This window comes from Dromiciops gliroides, chromosome 6 (genome assembly GCF_019393635.1).
Source record: "Dromiciops gliroides isolate mDroGli1 chromosome 6, mDroGli1.pri, whole genome shotgun sequence".
Taxonomy (NCBI): Eukaryota; Metazoa; Chordata; class Mammalia; order Microbiotheria; family Microbiotheriidae; genus Dromiciops; species Dromiciops gliroides.
Window position 1 is genome coordinate 234,938,075 of NC_057866.1, and position 24,445 is coordinate 234,962,519.

Consider the following 24,445-nt stretch of genomic DNA (forward strand, 5'->3'; position numbering starts at 1 on the left):
CCATACCTTTTGAGAGCTGACTGCTAATGCATGCTATATACCCCAAGGGGCTCAGTGATTAAAAGGAAGGTCTTATATACACCAAAATGTTTATTTCCGAATTTTTTGTATTAGTAAAGAATTAGAAACAAAGTAGATGCCCTTTGACTGGGTAATGATTAAACAAATTGCCGTATGTGCTGTAATAAATGATGACAGAAGAATATGATTGAATTTGAAGAATATTGAAAAGCATGGAAAGAATTGTGACTTTTTGCACAGTGAAGTAAGCAGAACCAGGAAAATAATATTTTGCCTACAACAATGTAAATGTAAAGATCAACAACAAAAAAAATTGAAACTGAATGCTATGTAACTATTAATGATCAAACTTGGCCCCTAAGAGATGAGAATGCACCTCTCTTCGTAGTCAGGAGGGTTCAGAACACTATTTATAATGTCAATCTTGATTAATGTACTGGTTAGTTTGGTGAACTTCCCCCCCCACACACACACTTATTTTTTGTTATGAGGGCTCTTTGATTGGAGGAAAAAGGAAGGAAAATACTGGAAATGTAGTTAATATCAAAACAAAAGCTATCAATAAATTTTTTTTATTTATAAAAAAGTTGATAGTTCATTTAAAAGAAACTATCTGGTAGCATTTTAAGTTTACGTTTCCCCTATGGCTCTGCCCTTGAACTGAAAAATAAATATATTCAATGGAAAGAGTCCTTAGAACCGAGATTTTTTTTTAAATATGCCACATTGTCCCTATACTGAGTGCAGTTCTGTGTTGGTAAATGTTCAATAGTTGGTGGGGGTGGGGGAATATACCTCTCACACTTTTATGTTTAAAAGCACTATTTAGATTTTCTCTATTGCTTTCTCAGATCTACACTGTCAACAAAATGATAAAATCAAACCCTCATTTATAGGGTTTGCCAGTTTCCCATGTGTAAATAAATGTTCAGACAAAATTTAAGAATCGGCTCTGGTGAAACTGCTGGCTCCAACACTCCTGATTGTATAAAACAAAACTACTGTACAGGATGTAATTGAGCAAAAGCAAACAAAAAACTCGTGTCTCCTGTCTCCTCTCCTTTCAGAAAGGCTGGGTGTACCCTGTTTTATGTGGACATTTGAAAAGGGGGACTGGGAAGGGAGAAGAAGCAGGTTGGGGAAGACATCGTTGGGAAGCAGTTTAAGTACATTTTCTCTAGGAAGCCTTTTTTGCTCTTTCCAATTCCTATTGCCTTTACTCCCAAACTACTTTGGATCTAACTACCTTTAATTTATTCTCTTCCTTTTCATCCGGCATATACTTATATATGTTCACTCGTCATCTTCCTGACTTCAAATTTGGCCTCAGACACTTAATAGCTGTGTTACCCCACTGGACAAGCCCCTCATCTGTCAAATGAGCTGGAGAAGGATATAGCAAACACTTAAGTATCCTTGCCAAGAAAATCTTAAAAGGGCGAGGAAGAGGCAGACACGACTGAAAACGACTGACCGACAACAATACATGCTCGTACATTGATTGGCTGGAGTAACCAGATGCCCCTCACTGCTAGTCCCCCACCCCTGATTCTGTTATCTTTCTATTTTCCTGGATTTTTTTTTCTTGTTTCAGTCACTTTCCTCCGTGCCATCTTCCCCCCGCCCCATTTACCTCTACACCCCCTCCCCCTAAGAACAAACCCATTCCTTCAAATTGTCCACACTACCCCTGCCAGGATATTTCTAGCATTAGAAAGACAAAACTGCATCAACCAACACAGTTCTTTTTTTTTTTTTTAAATCCATAAAGGCAATAGACAGTGGAAACGTTTTTCCTCAATCGACACTCCTGGCACTTGTAGTGTTAGCCAAGCAGTCTTCAGGGGTTCTGTATTTTTACGTAAGGTCACAGTGCCAGGTCTGGAAGTCAGGAACACTCATTTTCCTGAGTTCAGATCTGGCCTCAGACACTAGTCGTGCGACCCTGGGCAAGTCACTTGACTCTGTTTGCCTCGGTTTCCTCATGGTAAAATGAGTTGGAGAAGTAAATGGCAAACCACTCCAGTATCATTGGCACAACTGAACTGATTTCAACATAAGTATTTTCCTTTGTCATCCTTTCTATTTTATTTTTGTGCATTTAAAAGCATAATTATGGAATAGAAGCCATAGACTTCTGCTTATTGGCGAAGAAGTCCAGGCCACAAAGGAGGTGCAGAACTCCCAGGCTGCTGTAGCGTGCAAAGTCTCCCGAGAATCGGCCCAGCAAAGCGCATGCGCCCTGCGCTCAAATGTGCCCCAGGCTTCCCTCTGCAGTGGGGCAAAAAAACTTTGAAAAGCGGTTATGTGGCCTCGGCTCAGCTGACCTCCGGGGGCGGGTCAGGAGGGTCCGTGGGGTTCACTTTCGCTCCAAACTGCCCAGCCGACTCTCTAATCTGCTGCAGGAGTGCACGGGATGCTGCTTGGGCCGCGGGCGATCTGCCAATGCCGCCTCCTTCTCCTTCTGCTGCTGCCGCTGGTGGCGGCCGCGCCGGGGCAGAGCCGACCGCAGTTCGCCGACTTCAGCTTGGCCGGTAGCTGGCTTCTTCGGAGCCAGGACGGTTCCGTGGCTCTGGAGGGGCAGGTCCCAGGCTGCGTGCACAGCGCCTTATTCGAGCACGGCCTGATCCAGGTACGGGGCGTTGCGCGCGTCCTGGGGGCTGCACCCAGGCAGGGGCCACGCCCGGGCTTCCCGCTCCTCGCCCCTTCTTCTTTTCCCCAGCTCTACGGAGAAAATACGGCCAGAACGGTGGCTTTAGCATCGGGTGGGCGTCCGAGTCGGTTCAGACCCACTTCCTGGCATTACACGGGGAGCTGAGGGAGGAGGGGGACTGAGGGGGAGGATCTGAAATTGACCGTGTCAATTTCTGACACCGCTGAGTGAAATTAGCAGATATTGACCACTGTAGCCCAGTGGGGGTGATTGGAGGAAAAGACAGGTATGGGGAGGGGGGGGGGGCTGGGCAAAGTGGATAATTAATTATTTGTGTAAATAATTACTCGTGTGTGTGTGTGTGTGTGTGTGTGTGTGTGTGTGTGTGTGTGTGTGTACCACCATCGCCAAACCTGCACTTGACTCTCTCCCTCCCAAAACGTGGATAACCCAGGTGAAAATAGTTTTGTTTTAAAATTAACTCAGTATAATTTATATTCTAGGCTCTTGTGGGTGATGATGATGGTTTAATAGGAACAGAAATAATATTACCAAGGAAATGATTGTAAAAACATTTTGTTAGTTTTTTTCCCCTCCACTTTGGGAATTTAAAGTGGTAAAGGATAGGTAGAAAAAAAACCCCAACAAACTTTTTTACCTGCTTCCCTGGGATTTAGGTGACTTTTCTTTTTCTTTAAAATGTTTATTTTTGATATCAAACTTAAAGTGAACGTTTCGGTATATAATGAAGAACAGAAAACGGTGTTAGCGTGAGAAAAAGAATGAAAGCAATGAATGGTGGGAATGATACAGAGCTGAGGTTTGGCTGGGCAAACTCTACAACAGGATAAAAGCACCCTAGAGAAAAGGACAGCGTAAAATGGAGCTGTTTCACCAGGGTATCAAGATAGGGAAGAGAGGAAAGTATAGCAAATGCAGGGACAATGGCTTGGGAAACCACAGAGGGGTGATGACAAAGAACAGGGTTTGAGGTTAACTGACATGTTTCAAAGTTACACCAAGATAGAAAATAATTGAGCAGAAATTTGAACCCTGATCCTTTTCTTTTCTTTTCTTTTTTTGGTGAGGCAATCAGGGTTAAGTGACTTGCCCAAGGTCACACAGCTAGTAAGTGTTCAATGTCTGAGGTCTGATTTGAACTCAGGTCCTCCTGAATCCAGGGCCAGTGCTCTACCCACTGAACCACCTAGCTGCCCCAAACCCAGGTCCTTTGAATCCAGATGCAGCACCCTCCACTCTCATATCACACTGCCTCTCCTTTATCAGGAAAGGCCTCAACCCTTGTGTAGATTATTCTCTTAAAGATTTTGTTGAGTTTGGAAAGTAAGCAATATGGGTGATATTTAATTGATAGGTCACTTTTTTTAAGTTATGAAAAGTTTTGTGGTTTTTTTTCACAAATACTTGGTATCCTTTTTTCTTTTAGATATATTGGGAATCAAGTTTTCTAATTCGGTGTTGATTTTTAATTTCAATTTAACAAACCTCTGGTTTGGATATAAACAGTTGATTCAGAAATCAGTTACATCTTACAACTTACATCAGTTGCTTGTTAGTTCCTTTCTCTTAAAATATAACACATTTTTTTCTCTTTTTTTTTGGTGGTGACTTTTTGGTGTTTGAGTGAATATTCAGCATCTTCCAACTTTTTCCTTGAAGAAGTTATTTCTGATATATAGGTGTGTAAGGCTTTTTAAGGCCTCTCTTGTCTTACTCCTGAATAATTTTTGTACAATGTACTAATATTTTTTTCTGTATTCTCTTTTGCATTTAAAGTCATCAAAAATTTAAGTACACAGTGAAGTTGTAATATATGTCCTTAGGAAAGTCAAGTATATGGACTTGGAGGATGGGGGAGAGGGGGAGAGAGAGAGAGAGAATTTTAAATCGTCTACTACCATTGTCTCCTATTCCACTCAGTGATCATCTGTTCTTGTTAGCTTTCCCAGTAACCTCAAAAGCCCCAGTTGTGCTCCCTTTGACCACCTTTGACCTTCTTTTCCCTCTTGGTGAATCAAGAAACAAGTGTTAGGTGGTGTAATCTTCCCCTACTGTAATCATACTCTGGTGTGAAGACTCTTCAGAGTTCATATAGGTGGTTGTTCAGTTATTTTCAGTCATATCTGACTCTTCATGACCCCGTTTGAGGTTTTCTTGTCAAAGATACTGGAGTGGTTTGCTATTTTCTTCTCCAGCTCATTTGACAGATGAGGAAACAGATAAACAAGGTCAAGTGACTTGCCCAGGGTCACACAGCTAGTGTCTGAGGCCAGATTTGAACTCAGAAAGATGACTTCAGGCCCAGTATTCTATCCACTGAGCCACTAGCTCCACAAGCTGCATATCTGTCTGTCTAGTAGCTATTCCATAATTCAGGTTTCTCTTTTAAAAAAAAAAGTTTAAATTTAAACATTATTAACTTAATTACACTAAACCCCCCCCAAACCCCCAACAACCCAGGAATTTAAAATAAAACCCCCCACAAAATTTGTTTAGAAAAATCTGTAAAACTATAAACTTCAAATTACTCCATAGTAGTAATACCACTACTAGTTCTGTATCCCTCAGAGATCATAAAAAAGGGATAAGGACCCACATGTACAAAAATATTTATAGCGGTTCTCTTTGTGGTGGCAAGGAATTAGAAATCGAGGGGATGCCCATTAGTTGGGGAATGGCTGAACAAGTTGTGGTATATGAATGTAATGGAATTCTATTGTGCTATAAGAAATGAGTAGGCAGATTTCAGAAAAACCTGGAAAGACTTAAGTGGATTGATGCTGAGTGAAGTGAGCAGAACCAGGAGAACATTGTACACAGTAACAGCAACACTGTGTGATGATCAGCAGTGATAGACTTAGCTCTTCTCAGCAAGATGGTTCCAAAGGACTCATGGTGCAAAAGGCTCTCCACATCCAGAAAAAAGAACTGTGGAATCTGAATGCAGATTGAACCATACTGTTTCTACTTTTTTTTTCTTTTTTGAGGGTTTTCCCTTTTCTTCTGATTCTTCTTTCACAACATGACTAGTGCAGAAATATGTTTAATGTGATTGTACGTATATAACCTATATCAGATTACTTTGTCTTGGGGAGGGGAGAGGGAAGGGAGGGAAGGAGGAAAATTTGGAATTCAAAATCTTATAAAAACAAATGCTGAGGGGCAGCTAGGTGGCACAGTGGATAAATCACTGGCCCTGGATTCAGGAGTACCTGAGTTCAAATCCGGCCTCAGACACTTGACACTTACTAGCTGTGTGACCCTGGGCAGGTCACTTAACCCCCATTGCCCTGCAAAAAAAAAAAAAAACAAAAAACAAATGCTGAAAATTATCTTTACGTGTAACTGGAAAATAATAAAATACTTTTATGATTCAAAAATTACTCCACAGTAACATTTTAAAAAAGATAAAGATGGTAGCTTTGACAAAACTATATTTTTTTGCTTCCATACCTCTGTGATTCTTTAAGTAATAGTGTCTGATAGTTACCTATCACTTAAAAGTATTATCCACATTCTATAGGCATAGAAACTGAGCCTCTGAGAATTTAGGTAAGTTGCTCATTATCAACATACAAATAATTTTTGTCAGGCAAGAATCACCTAGATCTTCTGACTACCCATTTTCTGCAACTAGGTAGTACTCTGGGTTGAGCCTGAGGCCTAGTGTCTAGAAGACCTGAGTTCAAATGCTGCCTCAGATTCTAGTGTGACCCTTTGTAAATCAGTTTATCTCTGTTTGATTCAGTTTCCTAATCTAGAAAATAGGGATAATAAAAACACCTACCTCCCAGGGTTATTGTGAGAATCAAATGAGATGCTGTTTATAAAGTGTTTACCACAGTGCCTGGCACATGGTATACTCTATATAAACATTAACTATTATTATTACTTATTCTGAGTATTTTTCTTTGAAATTTGTGACTTTTAATTAATTAATTAATTAATTTTTTTTTGCGGGGGCAATGGGGGTTAAGTGACTTGCCCAGGGTCACACAGCTAGTAAGTGTCAAGTGTTTGAGGCCGGATTTGAACTCAGGTCCTCCTGAATCCAGGGCTGGTGCTTTATCCACTGCGCCATCTAGCCGCCCCCTTTAATTAATTTTAATAACAGTCCATATATTCTATTCTGATTCTCCTTTTTTCATTATATATAACTTTATATAACTTTCTGTGTTTCTTAGTAATCTTTATATTTGTCATTTCTTGTTGTGTCTGAGATGAGGAAACTGAGGCAAATAGGGAAATAATTGACTTGCCCAGGTTCACAGAGCCAGTAAGTGTCGGAGGCCAGATTTAAACTCAGGAAGATGAGCCTTCCTCACTCCAGGCCTGACACTCTATCCACTGCAAGACCTGCCCCTGTCATTTTTTTGGGTGGGGGGCAGGACAGTGAGGATTAAGTGACTTGCCCCAGGGTCACACAGCTAGTAAGTGTCAAGTGTCTGAGGCCGGATTTGAACTCAAGTCCTCCTGAATCCAGATCTGGTGCTTTATCCACTGCGCCACCTAGCTGCCCATCCTGTCATTTCTTATAGTGTCATAATATTCTTTTACATTTTTGTACCACAATTTATTTAACCAATTCTTCATCATTGGTCAAAATGGGTTGCTTCCTTTTCTTTTTTTTTTTTTGGCCATTACAAATAATATCACTATTCCTGAACATCCAAGGCCTCCCTCTCTACTTAACCTCTTCTAGAACATCCTTAGGCAATAGTCCCAACAGATCACTGGCTCAAAGGTTATGAACAGTTCGGTGCCTGTAATCGTGTATTACTGCCGTGCTGCTTTCAAAAAAGATGGTACCGACTCAGTTACTCCAGCAGTGCTACGTGTCCCTGTTTCTCCACAGCCTAGGCAGCATTTATTTTATTGTGTTTTAACCATCCTTGCCAACATACTTAGCATGAGGTGGTACCTGAGAATTATTTTCATTTATATTTGTCTCCCATTAGAAAGTTGGAATAGTTTTTCAAGTGCTTATCAATGTGTATTGATAAGCCTTTTGAGGAGTGCCTGTTGATCTCTTTTGGCCATAAGAGAATGGATCTTACTCCATTATTTGTTCCAATTCCTTATAAATTTTGTACATCAGAGTATGATCAGAGATATTTATGGTAAATATTTTCCTCTCTTCTCAGAGTTTTGCTTTTGTTGTGTAAAAACTTTTATATCATCAAATCCATCTGTTTTGTCTCAGATAACTACATTTAATAGCTAAAAAGTTTCCTTTAAAGTTAACATATTCCACTAAATTTTTTATTTAGAAAGATTTAATTTATCATAATATATTTGATCCAATTTATCATAACATAAATACTATGTCCAATCCCATTTCTGTGTGACTATTCAATTTTCCCAGTGGTTCTCATCTAATAATGATTTCCTGCCTCTATCTGTTATGATTGCGGGTTCGTCAAATATTAGCCTGTTGTATGTAGTTGATTCAAAACCTTCATCATCTGTTTTGTTTCTTTGCTATATTTTTTAATCTTTTACCAGATCATTTTGATAATAACTACTTAAAAGTTTAATTTGAGAATGACTGTAAAGTTTTTTAATTGTTTCCCCCAATAATTCCCCTTTATATTCCTTCTCTATATGTTTTATCCCTTTATCTAATTTTTTGAAGTAGCCTATTGCATTTTTGTAGCAAATTTTTAATGCCACATTTTATATAAAATGTTACTACTCAAAATAAATCACAAAATAATGTGTGAAGTGCTTCTAGGAGGACAGATCCTGTAATTTATCATTTCGGCAATGTAGATTTTCACATGATGGCTTCTTACCAAACTCAGGAAGGATACCAGCCTCAACAATCAAGCAGTTAGACCATCAGAAAGTGTCCTTAGGTTCTGGTTGCCTTGTAGTCCATTGTTTTTGAATTGTATCAGCTATATCAGTTAATTTTTATACTATTGCTATCTTGACTGTTGACTGGCCCTTGTCATGAACATTGGGTAGAGCTCTGTCCAGTTATTTAATTATTCCTTTATTTTTGTTAAAATTGTTTCATAGTGTACCTAAACAGGTCTTGTGGAGTGTTTTAGTTGGCATGTCTGCCTACTGAATGTCTGACCATTTAATACAGTTTAGCATTATCATAAATGATGTTTCTCTTTCATTTTTCTCTTGGTTTCTGTGGTATACAGAAAGACCGATGGCTTTTGTGGGTTTATTTTACATTCTGGTATCTTGCTAAAGCAATTTATCATCTGATTTAAAAAAATAAATATAGCACAGTGGAACTAAATATGTAACATGAGACACATTTTCAAACATCCCCAAATGTGGGAATTTTTTTCCCCTCAACTATGCTTGTTGCAAATATTGCGTTTTTCTTTTCCTTTTTTATGTGAAGGAGGAGGAGGGGGGGTGGAGAGAGAGAGAGAGAGAGAGAGAATGCTTAATTTTTTAGAAATTTATTTAAAAATGAATATTGTATATCATTTTAGAGTGACATTTAACCCCTTATTTTTTAGTATTTATTCTTTCAATTCTTTTTCTTGTTTTATGTGAAATGGTAACAAATCAGAGTCTCATCAGTTGGTCCTTGAAGTAGGGAAGATCAAGAATTTCAAAAGGTAGTAGAAATAAGCAGGGAGTGCATTCCAGGTATGGGAAGACACCCTGTTCAAAGACATGCAGGATGGAATGCTGGATTTGCATCTAGAAAGTAGAGCTTGTGAAGGAGAGCTTTTTGAAATAAATCTGGATGGACAAACTGGAGCCAGATTGTGTAGCCCTTTAAATACCATGAGCTGAGTAGTTTGTATTTTTTATTTTTGTCATGTTTTAAAATTTTTTTCCATTTTTTTCATTTAATAAGCATTTCTTTTCTTTCCTTCCCACTATTGGTCCTTCCTTGTTTAAAAATCAGCCTCTTATACCCTTTGACCCAGCAATACCACTTTTGGGTCTTTTTCCCAAAGAAATCATGGAAAGGGGAAAGGGACCCACATGTACAAAAATATTTATAGCTGCTCTTTACGTGGTGGCAAGGAATTAGAAGTTATGGGGATGCCCATCAATTGGGGAATGGCTGGACAAGTTGTGGTATATGAATACAATGGAATACTATTGTGCTGTAAGAAATGATGAGCAGGAGGAGTTTAGAGAAACCTGGAGGGTCTTGTGTGAGCTGATGATGAGTGAGATGAGCAGAACCAGAAGAACATTGTACACAGTATCATCAACATTGAGTGTTGATCTACTGTGATGGACTATATTCTTCTCACCAATGCAATGGTACAGAAGAGTTCCAGGGAACTTGTGATGGAAGAGGATCTCCAAATCCAAGAAAAAAAAAACAACAAAAAACTGTGGAGTATAGATGCTGAATGAACCATACTATTTCTTTTGTTTTTGATGCTGTTGTTTTTTTCTATTTTGAAGTTTTTCATCATTGCTCTGATTTTTTCTCTTATAACATGACTAATGCAGAAATGTTTAATGTTATTATGTGTATATATTTATATATATAACCTACATCAGATTACCTGCTGTCTAGGGGAGGGGGGAGGGAGGGGAGGGAGGAAGAAAAATCTGAAATTGTAAAGCTTGTATAAACAAAAGTTGAGAACTATCTTTACATGTAATGGAAAAAAATAAGATACTTTATTAATTAAAAAAAATAAAAATCAGCCTCTTGTAACAAATGTGCATAAAAATCAAATTCCCACATCGCCCAGATCCACAAGTGTGTCTCTGTGTCTGGAGTGCATCCCCTCCCATCAAGAGGTGGTTAGGTAGCATGTAAGTCCCATGGAGACCTAATAAGAGTACTTATGTCTTTCAGAGTATTTTTTTCCCTTTAGAATGTTGTTATTTTGTAAATTGTTCTAGTTCAGCTTATGTCTAGAGCAGCATGGCTCATTGATCATTTAAAAAAATGCCTGGAGGGCTGTTAGTGTGAGCAAATCCAATAAGCCTTCCTGGGTGGTAGGGTCACATGATTTGAGGTTCCATAGGCTTCAAAATCTTGCTGGCTAGAGTGAATTATAGGACATTTAGGTGACACAGCAGACAGAGTGCTGGGCTCGGAGTCAGGAAGACTCATCTTCCTGAATTGAAATATGGCCTCACGGATTTCAGAGAAACCTGGAAGGACTTATGTGAACTGATGCTGAACGATATGAGCAGAACCAGGAGAACATTATACACAGTATCAATAACATTATGTGTTGATCAACTGTGATAGACTTGACTCTTCTCAGCAATACAATGGTCCAAGATAGTTCCAAAGGACTCATGATGGAAAATGCTCTCCAAATCCAGGAAAAAAAAAACAAACTATGGAATCTAGATGCAGATTGAAACATACTATTTCTATTTTTTGTTTTTTGTTTTGTTTTGTTTTTCCTTTTTGCTCTGATTCTTCTTTTACAGCATGACTAATGCAAAAATATGTTTAATGTGATTACATATATAACTTATATTGCTTCCTGTCTTGGGGAGGGAGGGAGAAAAATTTGAAACTAGAAATCTTATAAAAACAAATGTTGAAAACTGTTTCTACATGTAACTGGAAAATAATAAAATACTTTTATGAAAAAAAAGAAATATGGCCTCAGTCATTTACTTGCTTTATGACCCTGGGCAAGTCACTTAACCCTGTTTGTCTCAGTCCTTCATTTGTAAAATGATCTGGAGAAAACCCCAAATAGGATCACGAATAATCAGAAAGGACTGAACAGCAACAGACTGAATTATGCTCCTTGACCATACATCTTAAGATCACTGATTTCCTGTGAATGGATTATTCATCTTCACCTTTTTGTTGTTGGTCAATTGTCAGGGGTTCTGAACAATGATACCTGTGGACCTCTTTTCAATAGTTTTTAATTGCATAAAGTGCATAGAACCACAATGTCAGGTCAACAAGCATTTATTAAGCACCTATTATTAATGATAACTAGCAGTTATGTAGCACTTTCAGGTTTGCAAAGCACTTTACATTATTTCAACAACCCGGGGACACAAGGTTGTCTGAAGCTGGATTCAAACTTACTTTATTAACTCCAAGTTCAATGCTCTATCTACTAGGCTGTTTAGCTGCTTGCTATAAGCTGTGGGGGGTACAAAGAATGGCAAAAATAAAACAAACAAAAAAAACCCCTGTCCATGCTTTCAAGAAGCTCATGTTCAAATGGGGGAACAACAAGCAAACAATGATATATAAAGGAAATGAATTATACTGAAATATAGTTATAAAAATACTTTTTAAAAAAAAGGTTACTGCCTCCAGATTCAGAATATTAATCTGATTTTGATAATAGAATTGCTAGTCAGGTATGTCCAGGAAATGACAGTGAAAATAGACAAATAATACAAATACAAATAAAGAATTGTTATCAATTCTATTAAGTTTGAGTGCAAGTGAGATTTCTCCTACAGAATTAGTAGTAAAAAACTCATATCTAGTCAAGGATTCTACAGGTTAAGCAGGTCTAACTCAGCGCAAGTCAGGAGGGTGGAGTATGTTTTAAATGGAATCACTGAAGGGCTGCTGTAGTTATTGCTGTACCTTGTGTCATTTGGGTCCCAGCCTTTGACACAAAAGACCTCTATTTAATTGTTGTTTTTTTGGAGGGGGGCAGGGGGCAGTGACTCTCACAAAATGCATATTTATTGTGCTGCTTCTTTAAAGATTTCTTAATTTTTTTTAAAAATTGATTTTTTTTCTCCCTCCCATTTTACCCTTTCATTTGACAATTAAAAAAAAAGACAAAATCTTTACAAGAGATGTGCATAATGCAGAAAAACAAATTCCCATGTTGGCTGGGTCCAAAAAATATATCTCATTCTGCATTTGAAGCCTATCCCTTTCTGTCAGAAGGTGGGTGCTTTATCTCTTGTCTCCTGGACTTATGTCTTATTGCATTGTTCTGAATTCTTGAGTTTCTCAAAGTTGTTTTTCTTTATAATATCATATAAATTGTTCTTTTATTTTTTCTCATTTCACTCTATACTAATTCATAGAGGTCTTCCCATTTTCTTCTGAAACTGACAGGTTTTTGGGGGGGCCGTCATTTCTTGTGACACAACAATATTCCATTACATTTCTTTATCATAATTCCTTTAACTATGCCTCAACAGGACACTTTAGTTTCCAGTTTTTACCTACATCCCAAAGAGCCTTTTGTACATAGAGATCCTTTTCTTCTTTGATCTTTTTGGGGCATAGACCTCTCCCAATTGAACAAATATGTGTACCTTTCTGTATTTCTCTTGACTCCTTTGTTTTAATTTCAAAATGTCTATTTATTTCTGACCTTTTCATTAAGAATCTTTGGAAATATTTTATTTGATTAAAAGTCCATTTTTTTCCTGGTAGTTTTGCTTTCAAACTTTGTTTTTCCAAAGAGATTATTCTTGGTTGTAAACTTTTTTATTTTTTTAACCTTTTTAAATATTGTATTCCAAGATCTTCTTTCCTTTTAAAAGGTAGCTACCAAGTCTTTTTTGATTCTTACTGTGGCTTCTTGGTACTTGAACATTTTTTGGGGAGGGGGGAAGGGAGATGTTTCCTGTAGTATTATTTTTTTTTGCTTGAAAACTCGATTTTGATCATGACTTTCTTGGTAGTTTTAATTTTGGTGTTTATGAGATAAATGGTATATTCTTTCTATTTTCACTTTGGTTCTAGAGATCTGGACAGTTTTCACTTATGATTGCTTGAGACGTGGTAGTGAGGCTTTTTTTGGGGGTCATGATTTTCAGTAGTCCAATAATTTTTACATTATTTTTCCTTCACTTGTTTTCCAGGTTAAAAAAAATACTCTATTGCTAATACTCTATCCCCCCCGACCCAAATTTCTTTTCATTTTATTTATAATTTCTTTTTGTCTCATTGAATTGATTTCTGTCTGACCCACTCTAATTCTTTGGACATTTAGTTAGGTAAGGTTTTCCACCAACTGTTTTAAAGTAATAATTCTCCTCATTGTGCTTTCCTTCCTAGCTCTTCCATATTTTTTTTCCCTTCATTTCTTCCAGTCATTCTTATAATCCTTGTGGGGGCTTGTTGTGGGATGGCTCTCTTCTTCAGGGTTTACCCCAAGATATCTTTCAGTCCAAGGTATTTCCTTACAGTATTTGATGTTTTCCTTGGTTTGCTCATTTTGGTAGCTTCAGTGTGTGGGTTGGGGGTGGGGCATGTGCTTGGATCAAGTTCCTGAATTGACCACGGCAGACCATGCCTGGTCCTGAGTGTGGTAGTAGAGACTAGACCCTGCTTCTTTTTGTATCTCTCCAAACTAACTTCTGTGCATTTAAAAAAAAAGTTTCAATGGCCATTTTTGTTAGCTGTTTCCTTTTAAATATTTTGTTGGAGGGAGGGGTAAATAGTTTAAAATCTTTATCTCTAGGCTCTGTGTTCAGTTGTTAGAGATGACATAGCTTTTCCATTTTTTAAAAAAACAATGTCTATTAAGTAAATGCTATGACTTTTATTTGTACCTACAGGACCCTTACTATAGATTTAATGACCTGAATTACAGTTGGATCTCCTTGAATAACTGGACCTACAGCAAGGAATTTAGGATTCCCTTTGACTTCAAGTATGTAGTTTTCATTTCTTTAACTTCTAATAAAAATCTTTATAGGCTAACTATTGGAATAAAGTATGATTCAAAATTCATCTCTCATCAATCATTTTATAAAGTGTGCTGCTTGTCTTTCCCCATGTCCCCATGCCTGTTGAATCACATCATGAGACTTATGTGAAAACCAGGTTTATTACAAGAGAAATGAACATGCTTGTAGAACCCAAAGGGTTCCCAGTTCTTACAGGAGTTTACATTTTTATAATACCAGGAAAAAGGTAGGAGGGGATCCCAGGAATGGGTATGACACAACAAAGGTGGGGAAAAAAACACAACAATGCCCCCCCTCCCACCCGCAAGGGAGGAGGAAGATGATGGCAAAAGCCACATTCTTTTACCTTGGGAACTGCTAGACTATGAACACGGGAGGGTCTGCTTATTTGCAAAGGACTCCAGATGCATAAGCATTATCCCAGTCTTACAGTGTTGTCTCCAATGAACACAAAGAGAATACAGGTTGGGGTGCAACAACAAATTATGTCAGCTCAGGGGGAGTTTCATCTTTCAACACATTCAGGGTCTCCTGCATACTCTGGGTCCAGTGTTTCTGGAAAATATGGCAACATAAAAAGAAAGTTCAAGGGACTCTTTACTAGCTCAACACAGTTTATTTTGCATTTGGAAGTCTAGAAGTCAGATTTGTCTTCTGAAATATTGATTTTTATCATGTATTCCATGACCTGAGAATTGGAACAAGACTAGACTTTCCTATCTGGATTTTAAGATGCTTCTTAATGTTTTCCCTCTATATTATGATCTTTTCCATTATTCCTGAATATAAACCCTTCATTTCAGTTAACCCTGTCATTGACATAAATGCCATACTGGTTTCCATTTCCTTGACTTTCCTTTATATGACATTACTAGGCTTGAGGGCCAAGCTCACATCCAACCTTCTCATGAAGCCTCCCCAGCTGGTGCATGTTGACCGCTCTAGTCCATCTTCCTTTTATGAGCTTCTGTAGTACTTAGTCTGTACAATGCTGTGTAGCTCTTGATTGTTTTCTGCTTGATATTGTTCTTTCTTTGGTTCTTGTATATTCTTCTTAACATTTACTTTTTTTTGGATTAATAAGCATTTATCTTTTCTCCGTCATTGAGAGGGACAAAAAAAGAAAAACAAAGACCCTTATGGCAAATATATGAAGACAAGCAAAACAAATTCTCACCTTGGCCATGGCCAAAATTAAATGTTTCACCCCGAATTCCCTAATTAGATTGTAAATTCCTCTGGTATAGGGATTGTGTCCTCCATAGGGCTTACCAAAATTTTGAGCATGTAATGGTAACTCAAGAAAAACGTGATGGTTGAAGTTCATTAGTTTTCATAAAAATATTTATATTCTTCTTTATACCTTTGAAAGCTCACACATCTACTATCCCATTTATGTTTAGTCCTGTGAAGTAGGGAATTTCAAACACATAGAAATGATGTTCTTCTTTTTTATTTTATTTTATTCTTCTTAATGAAAATTAATATGTTCTACAAAATGGAAATTTCCATCAAAGAACTATGTATTAGAAATAAGCTGAAAAAACACATCAGAAATTCTCCTTGATTGCAACTTCCCAGTAATATCTGTCCTATAAAGTGATCATATACCTTTATTTCCATTAGCTAGTAAAGAAAGCTTTCTTGAAATATTACTATCAATGTTAAGATATATTATTTAAATTTTTTTTCTTTATTTTTCTTAGAAAATTGCAAAACGTAAATTTGATTTTTGAGGGAGTTGATACAGTTGCAGAGGTCTTGCTCAATAATGTCACTGTTGGGAAAACAGACAATATGTTCAACAGATATGTAAGTAAATAGTTTCCGGAAAACCTAACCCTTTTGCCTCTTTTCTTTTACATTGTATTTACTGATAAAGCACAGTAAAGTGACTTTAGAGATGTCAGAGCGTGAAATAAATTAATTAAAAAAGATATAAGTGCATTATTTGTGCTTTTAATTTACATTTTTAAACTTTAGGAGGGCAGATACCATCTTTTCTCTATTCTTGGATAAAGTCTGCCCCTAGTCTGTGCTATGGAAGCATGCACCTTTTTGGAGTCCAGTAAGTTTGAATTTTTGGTGCTGAATGTCTAAATGTTTTCAGAGTTTTCACATTCAAAAAGATTGGTTGATTTGGGTTTTGGATAAAGCTTGTAATTTAGATGTGTTTCTTTTCACACTTTCATTCTAGAATTGCATATAATCATAGTGGCGATATTTTTTGTTGACCCACCAGTAGCTTTTGCACAGAGCCTGGTGCGATGTAAGAACTGCTGATATGTTAGGAATATTAAAGACAGTCTTTTCTGAAGGACCAGGAAAGTTGATTTTTTTTTCTTTTTTGCGGGGCAGTTGGGGTTAAGTGACTTGCCCAGGGTCACACAGCTAGTAAGTGTTAAGTGTCTGAGGCCGAATTTGAACTCAGGTCCTCCTGAATCCAGGGCCGGTGCTCTATCCACTGCGGCACCTAGCTGCCCCTAGGAAAGTTGATTTTTATGGAAATTCTAGTAATTGTGGTAAGCAGTAGAAGTAGGATTGCTTCCTGTATCATACCTGGGGATGCCGTGAAGGAAATTTGCTCCTGAGGACACGGTAAACAGCAGCTTCTTGTAGAAAGGATTTTTAATGGTTCTATTGAAACCAAGGGTAGTGCTCCATGCATAGTGGAAATGATGGACAACAAGGAAAAGCCACTGGAGATCCCATGGCCAGAGCCCGTGACTCATATCAGCTGTCATGTGTCAATCACACACACATCATTTACAAGCATGGAGAAAAAAATGTTCAAGGAAAAGGCCAGGATTAAAAAGAAATTTTTAAAGCATTTCTAAATATGAAGTAGAACAAAAAGAAAACACATGAAACTGTAGATTTCTATTTCCTGTAGCTTGTTTTTCCTTTGAAGTATAGAATAAATTTGGCTGGTAACTTTCAAAGCTGTCCTGCTTGTTTGGGTTCTTTTCTCTACATTTACAAAAATGCTTGTAACGATTGGAATGATGCCACCTGCTGGAGACTTACTGTAGAAGAGTTCCGCCCATGAAGTGAAGGTCTTTGAGGGCAAGACCAGGAGTCTTTTCTTTGGCGTCAGGAAGTGACGTGGGCTAGTGGGAGGAAGAAGGAAGAGACTGGCGCTCACTCTCAGTCTCTTTCCTCTGGACTCTGGTGGAGAGCGGAGCTAGAAATGTGCTCTCCCTTTAATAGATAGGAATCTAGGCCTTTCTCTTTCTCTTTACCAAATTCTTATTCTCCTTAATAAATGCTTAAAAGTCTAACTCTTGCTAAAGCTTATAATTTATTGGCGACCACTCATAAGATATTTTAGACAGTTTAGCTGGAATTTTAGCCCTTAACATACTTCAGTGACATCCTTGATCCATTGCAAGAAAGAGGAACAAAGTACATTGCATCAGATGTGCTTAGTCAACCAAAACAAATTTCCACATCATCCATGTCCAAAAGATGGCTCATTCTGTACTTTGAATCAGTTACCCCTCTGCTGAGAGGTAGGTAACATGTTTCATTGCTCTTACCATTATCTCTGATGTTTTTCAGACTGAAAACATTGGTGTATAAATTATTCTCCTGGCTCTGCTCATTTCAGTATACATCACTTCATACAAGTCTTCAAGCTTTCTTTTGAGTCCATTCCTTTCATCACTTCTTATGCCACAATAGTATTCCATTACATTCATGCAATAATTTGTTCAGTCATTCCCCAATTGATGGCCACCCCCTTAATTTCCATTTTTTTGCCACTACAAAAAGTGTTGCTATAAATATTTTTCTTTGTAGGAATCCTTTTTCTTTTTCTTTGGTGTCTTTGAGGTCTAGACCTAGTAGTGGTATTGTTGAGTGAAAGGGTATGCACCGATTTAGTGTCTTTGGGAACATGGTTCCAAACTGCTTTCCAGAGTAGTTAAATCTATTGAATTAATGGGCCTCTCTTCCCATAGTCCTTCCAGTAGTTATAATTTTTCCTTTTTTGTCCTTCGCCAATCCTATGGGTACAAGATAGAATGTCAGTTGTTTTAATTTGAATTTTTCTAATTATTAGTGATTTTGAGTATTTTTTCATAAGTCTATTGATAGTTTGAATTTCTTTCTTTGGGAACTGAGTGTTCACATAAAAAGTAGAGTATCATAGAAAAAATACGTTGATTTTTTTTTTCCCTTCAATTTTGAGAATTAGATCTTTTTAAAAAATAGAAATTCATGTTTATATACCCATTCAAGACATTAGGATATGGAAACACATATGTATGGATTTTCTCTTCTGTCTTTTTTTTTTTTGGTAGAAGTTTCAAATTGTAGGGCTATTGACTGACTTTGAAAGATAAAGTCTTCAAACAGCAAATCTCAAACAGTCTTGTATCCCGTAAGTAGCCTGTCTTTGTGTGTGTGTGTATGTGTGTGTGTTAGTTACTATTTCTAGAACTATCATTCTAACAGGAGGACACAATTCATAAACCGTATTTGGGAAAAGAGTTAATTTAGGATAGAGGTATACAAGCAACTTGCATCATGGAGTAGATTTTTCTACAGAACACTTGAATAATTTTTCTTTTTCACAAATATCTGAATTTATTTAAATTTTGCAAACCAGTCTCAGTAGCACTGTGGTCACATATTTCTTTTTAATCCTCAGACCTTTGATATTACCAAGGAAATCAGGCAGCTCAACATCCTCGAGATTCATTTCCAATCAGCAGTTTTATACGCTGCTCAGCAAAGCCAGGCTCATATGGACTACCGGATACCACCCGAGTGCCCTGAACCTGTCCAGAAAGGAGAGTGCCACGTTAATTTTATTCGAAAGGTATAACCTCTTAGTCATTTGGGGTTTGGGCTTGGGGATAAAAATGAACATAATGGGGCAGCTATGTGGCGCAGTGGATAGAGCACCGGCCCTGGAGTCAGGAGGACCTGAGTTCAAATCTGGTCTCAAACACTTAACACTTACTAGCTGTGTGACCCTGGGCAAGTAACCTAACCCCAATTGCCTCACAAAAAAAAAAAAGAACATAAAACTGATTCTAAGAAATGAGTCCATTTCAGCTAATGCTCTTCTATTTTTCTCCCAGTTATGGAACACCAGACAATTTAAAGGAGAATAGAGTGGCCAAATTCCCAGGCCCATTGCTAAAAACTGTCAAATTTAGAGTGTTTTGTATGTTCTATATTATGATCTAAGACTGTGAAATTCATTTTTTTTAGGAAATAAGAAAAAGAAGGAAAATTTTTCTTTTCTTCTCTCTCCCCGCCTCCCACCTTTAAAATTTTTTTGCTAAACTGGAAGTACAGGGGCCACTCACAGGTCAGATCCCACAACTGATTGTCATGAAAGCTTTGATCTCCTATGTTTTTTTGTTTGTTTGTTTGTTTGTTTGTTTTTTAGTGAGGCAATTGGGGTTAAGTGACTTGCCCAGGGTCACACAGCTAGTAAGTGTTAAGTGTCTGAGGCCAGATTTGAACTCAGGTACTCCTGACTCCAGGGCTGGTGCTCTATCCACTGCACCACCTAGCTGTCCCTGATCTCCTATGTTTTTAACCTAGCCTGGGTCAGCTCTCTCTAGGCAATCAGACAGAAGTGAAGGACCTCACCATATTGATACCAGACTTAGCACAGACACCAGTTGATGTTAGCCCTACCATGCTCAAGTGAAAAGCCCTGATATTTTCTGTAGCAAGGACAATAGGTGTGCATCACCACGCCTGGCATGGAAAATCTCTTTTCTTATTATTCTTACAAGTACTGAGCTTTGTATTTGAACTTGAAATAGGAATCAGTATTGGTTCTGCTTGAACACTGAAAGGAAATTGATTTTGATAAAGGGAGGAATGGGGGAGTGAAACAGAATGAGCTTGGTCAAAATTGTTTTGTCACAGATATTGGTCTACCTACAATGTTAAAGGTCTTAGAATGCTTTAACTAGCACAATTCTATTGGGGTGGGGAGGGGCAAGTGGGAATGGGTAAGAACGTTTGACTTAATTCTGTTAAGAATTGTCCTATATGTTCATGCAGTTGTTTCCTTGTGATTATATTTAAACTGATAATTGGGAAGATTTGGTGGCTAATAGTTAACTAATATTTAGTAATGTAATGAGCTAAGAAAAAAAGAAATGCAAGATAGTCCAATGGGATTTGTATGTGATAGCATCTCTAGCAGTTTCCTATGGTGCTGCTGTATGTGGAAAGTAGATCTTTACAAAAAGGACCCTTTGGGGGCGGCTAGGTGGCGCAGTGGCTAAAGCACCGGCCCTGGATTCAGGAGGACCTGAGTTCAAATCCGGCCTCAGACACTTAACACTTACTAGCTGTGTGACCCTGGGCAAGTCACTTAACCCCCAATTGCCTCACTAAAAAAAAAAAAAGGTCCTCAAAAAAAAAAAAGGACCCTTTGGATGATTTTCATCAATTGAATTGTTTTTTGTTTCATCACTTAACATGTTTGTTGTTGTTTTTGGGGTTTATAGGAACAGTGTTCATTTAGCTGGGACTGGGGTCCTTCCTTTCCTACTCAAGGAATATGGAAAGATGTTAGAATTGTGACCTGTGATATTTGCCACTTGGATGACTTTACCTACACTCCTACTTATGGTAAGAGAGGATAACTTTTTGTTTAAAAGCAAATTTTTATGGATTTTTTGGCTTTTGCAAACTTCTCATGGTATCACTCTCCCACCCTAATCCCAGAGAGTTACTTCATATAACAATTTTTTTTTTAAAGAGGAAAAAATATCTGTAAAACTGATTAATAAATTGAAAATATATGCAGTGTTCTACACCTTCAAAGTCTGCAAAGGATTGTGTCTGGGATATCTTTTCATGTTTCTTCTTGGGGGCCATGCTTGTTCTTTGTAATTTTGTAGCTTCTACTTTTGATTGTTTTGTGGTTGATCTTTCCATGCTTCTTTGTATTCATCATAGTCTTCATTTCTTTCAACATAAGGTGATTCCCCCCCCCCCCTCCCCCGGGCAGTGAGGGTTAAGTGACTTGCCCAGGGTCACACAGCTAGTAAGTGTCAAGTGACTGAGGCCAGATTTCAACTCAGGTCCTCCTGAATCCAGGGCCAGTGCTTTATCCACTGCACTATCTAGCTGCCCCAAGGTGATTTCTTTTTGTTGCTGATGCTGGTTGAACTTCTGGCCTATAAAAAGTTTCTATGTTTATAGTTCTGGGAATTTGGAGTTTGTTTTTCTCTTTTAGAACTTATAACATAACTTTTTAAAATTGTGGAAACTATTCTTACATTGTATTTAAATGGAAAAAATTCTTAAGATCGAGCAGGAAAGAGACTACGACTAGCTATATAGGTCTGTGAGCCATCTACTTAGAGATGGTCATTTAACCCCTGGGAGCTGATGAGGTCACTGAGAGAATATTGAGAAAGAAGAGGGCTTGGGATTTATCTTAAGATACATTTGTATAGTTGGCTAGAGTTCTAACATTCATTTAACAAACACTGGCCATAATAATAGTCTGAGCAAAAACTTCTCCAATGTAGGCCTCCTTCTAAAGTGAGATATTTGGAAGAAAATCATATCTAGATATAGATTTATTCCATATATAGAATATTTTATATCTATATTTATTACATATAGATCTATAGGTACATACAGCTATATAACAAATCTATATATCTACATCTACATACATGTATAAGATTATATGTAGATATATAGGAATGGATTTCTTAGACGTAGATATCGCATACATCTTTATTATATAGATCTATAGATATATGCAGCTATGTGTATATAAGAAAATTTTTATCTACATGTATCTACATAGATTATATATTGATATGTAAGCACAGATTTATTCTATATATCTATATTTGGATTATATATAGATATATAAACAGATTTATTCTATAGATATAATCTATTATCTAGATGTACATTTATTATCTAGATCTATAGATACATAGATTTTCTTTTCTTTTCTTTTTTTTTTCTTTTGGTGAGGCAGTTGGGATTAAGTGACTTGCCCAGGGTCACACAGCTAGTAAGTGTCAAGTATTTGAGCCATATTTGAATTCAGGTCCTCCTGAATCCAGGGCCAGTGCTTTATCCACTGCACCACCTAGCTGCCCCCAATAGATTTTTCTTTTTGTAGATGTTTAGAATAAATCTATATATCTACAGCTATATACACATGTAGATATATAGATTTATTCTATAAATAGAATATATAGTGATCTAGATCTGTATGTATATTATAGATCTATACGATATATCTATACACATCAATATATCGATTATATGTAGCTGTATAGGTATGGATTTATATGTCTATAGATATATCTACATTTATTATATAGACCTATAGATATAGATATATAGAGCTCTGTATAATAAATCTATATCTATATATAATCTGTATGGCTTTATAAGTATATAGATGCGCATTGAAAAGTAACTATGAAAAATTATTATAAAAACAAATATAATAAACATTCATTAAGTTCCTGCAATGTGTGAGTCCTAAGCACTTGGGATACAATTAATAAATAAAAAGACAGCCCCTGCCTTCCAGGAGCTTATAATCTAAAGGGGGAGACAGTATATAAGGAGGTAGGAAAGGAGAGGAGCTCAGGGGGTACCTGAATACCCTAACCCCTGACCTTTTTGGGAAACACTAATTTTTTTATTATGCCTTTTTTCGGGGGGCGAAGCAATGAGGGTTAAGTGACTTGCCCAGTGTCACACAGCTAGTAAGTGTCAAGTGTCTGAGGTTGGATTTGAACTCAGGTCCTCCAGGGCTGGTGCTTTATCCAGTACACCACCTAGCTGCCCCTTATTATGCTTTTAATAACCAAGAAAAATGGACATTTGATATATAAGAAAAAATAGGAACGTTAATGAACTATAATATGCAATTATTTTGACACTTGGACATTAAATTTAATACATTAACCACGTCTTTCTGTCCTTTTCTGAACTTTGTTTTCTTATTTGTATTTAAAATGTTTTACTGTTGCTCTTATTTTTGCAGCTCCATCATTACCAAGTATTTCACATTTTTGCCCCTGTCTGCGTCCCTCTCCTGACATAGAAGCTCTTGCTTGTAACAAGCACAGTCAAGTCAAACAAAATAATACACTGGCTGTTCTTCTTCCCATTCTTTTTCTGGACCCTAATCTGTCATGTCTCCATGGGAGGCATGCTTCATAATTAGTCTTCTGGAACCATAATCATTCACTGCACTTATCAGAGTTCAGCAGTTTTTCAAATTGTTTTCCTTTAAATCATTGTGTAAAATTTCCCTCTGATTCTTCTCAACCCAGTCTGCATAAACTTAGACTTATCAGCTGAGGTTTCTTTGAATTGGTTGTAGTCATCATTTCTTATGGCACAATAATCTTTCATCACATCCATATGCCAGTTTGTTCAGTCATTTCCCAATTGATGAGCCTCACTTTGTTACCTGTTATTTTTCTCAAAGGTAAATGTAACAAAAAACGTCGGGAGATGCATAGCAGGGGATCTCTGGAAAGTGGGACAATTTGAGGATGGCAAACGACTGTGAGAAGTTGGAGTTTTCATGAATGACTAAAACAGATACAGCCTTTTCATTTCCCAGCCCCATCCCCCACTCTCCTGTTCACTTTACTCCTTGGACAACTAGGAGCAGTGAGCCCCTCCTTGGCCTCTAGGAACTTATGTTCTTTTGGGGAGACAGCATCTATACAAATGAGTGTATTTGAAATTTATACATGGCAATGGGGGTAGTACTAGTAACTTCGGGGGTTTGGAAAGGCTTCATGTAAGATGTCATTTGAGCTGAACTTTGTGGGAAACTAGGGATTCTTTTTTCTCTTTCTTTCTTTCTTTTTTTCTTCCTTCCTTTCACAATGAGGGTTAAGTGATTTGCCCAGGGTCACACAGCTAGTAAGTATCAAGTGTCTGAGGTTGGATTTGAACTCAGGTCCTCCTGAATTCAAAGCCAGTCCTTTATCCACTGTGCCACTTAGCTGCCCTTGAAACTAGGGATTCTAAAGGCAGTTAGGTGGCATAGTGGATAGAGTGCCAGGCCTAGAGCCAGGAAGACTTGAGTTCAAATCTAGTCTCAGACACTTACTAGCTGTGTTTCCCTGGCAAGTCACTTAACCTTGATAAGGCAATGGCAAA

General features: G+C 37.5%; 1 protein-coding gene across 1 annotated transcript in view; it reads left to right on the forward strand.

Annotated features, from left to right (window-relative positions):
* The first annotated feature begins 2,287 nt into the window (after nucleotides 1-2,287).
* Nucleotides 2,288-24,445, forward strand: part of MANBA (mannosidase beta) — a 117,702-nt gene continuing 95,544 nt past the window's right edge. The window contains exons 1-5 of the mRNA XM_043972921.1: nucleotides 2,288-2,653; nucleotides 14,168-14,262; nucleotides 16,006-16,111; nucleotides 18,954-19,124; nucleotides 20,785-20,908. Of these exons, the coding sequence (XP_043828856.1) occupies nucleotides 2,438-2,653; nucleotides 14,168-14,262; nucleotides 16,006-16,111; nucleotides 18,954-19,124; nucleotides 20,785-20,908 (712 nt within the window). The 5' untranslated portion in view covers nucleotides 2,288-2,437. The remainder of the gene's footprint in view (nucleotides 2,654-14,167; nucleotides 14,263-16,005; nucleotides 16,112-18,953; nucleotides 19,125-20,784; nucleotides 20,909-24,445) is intronic.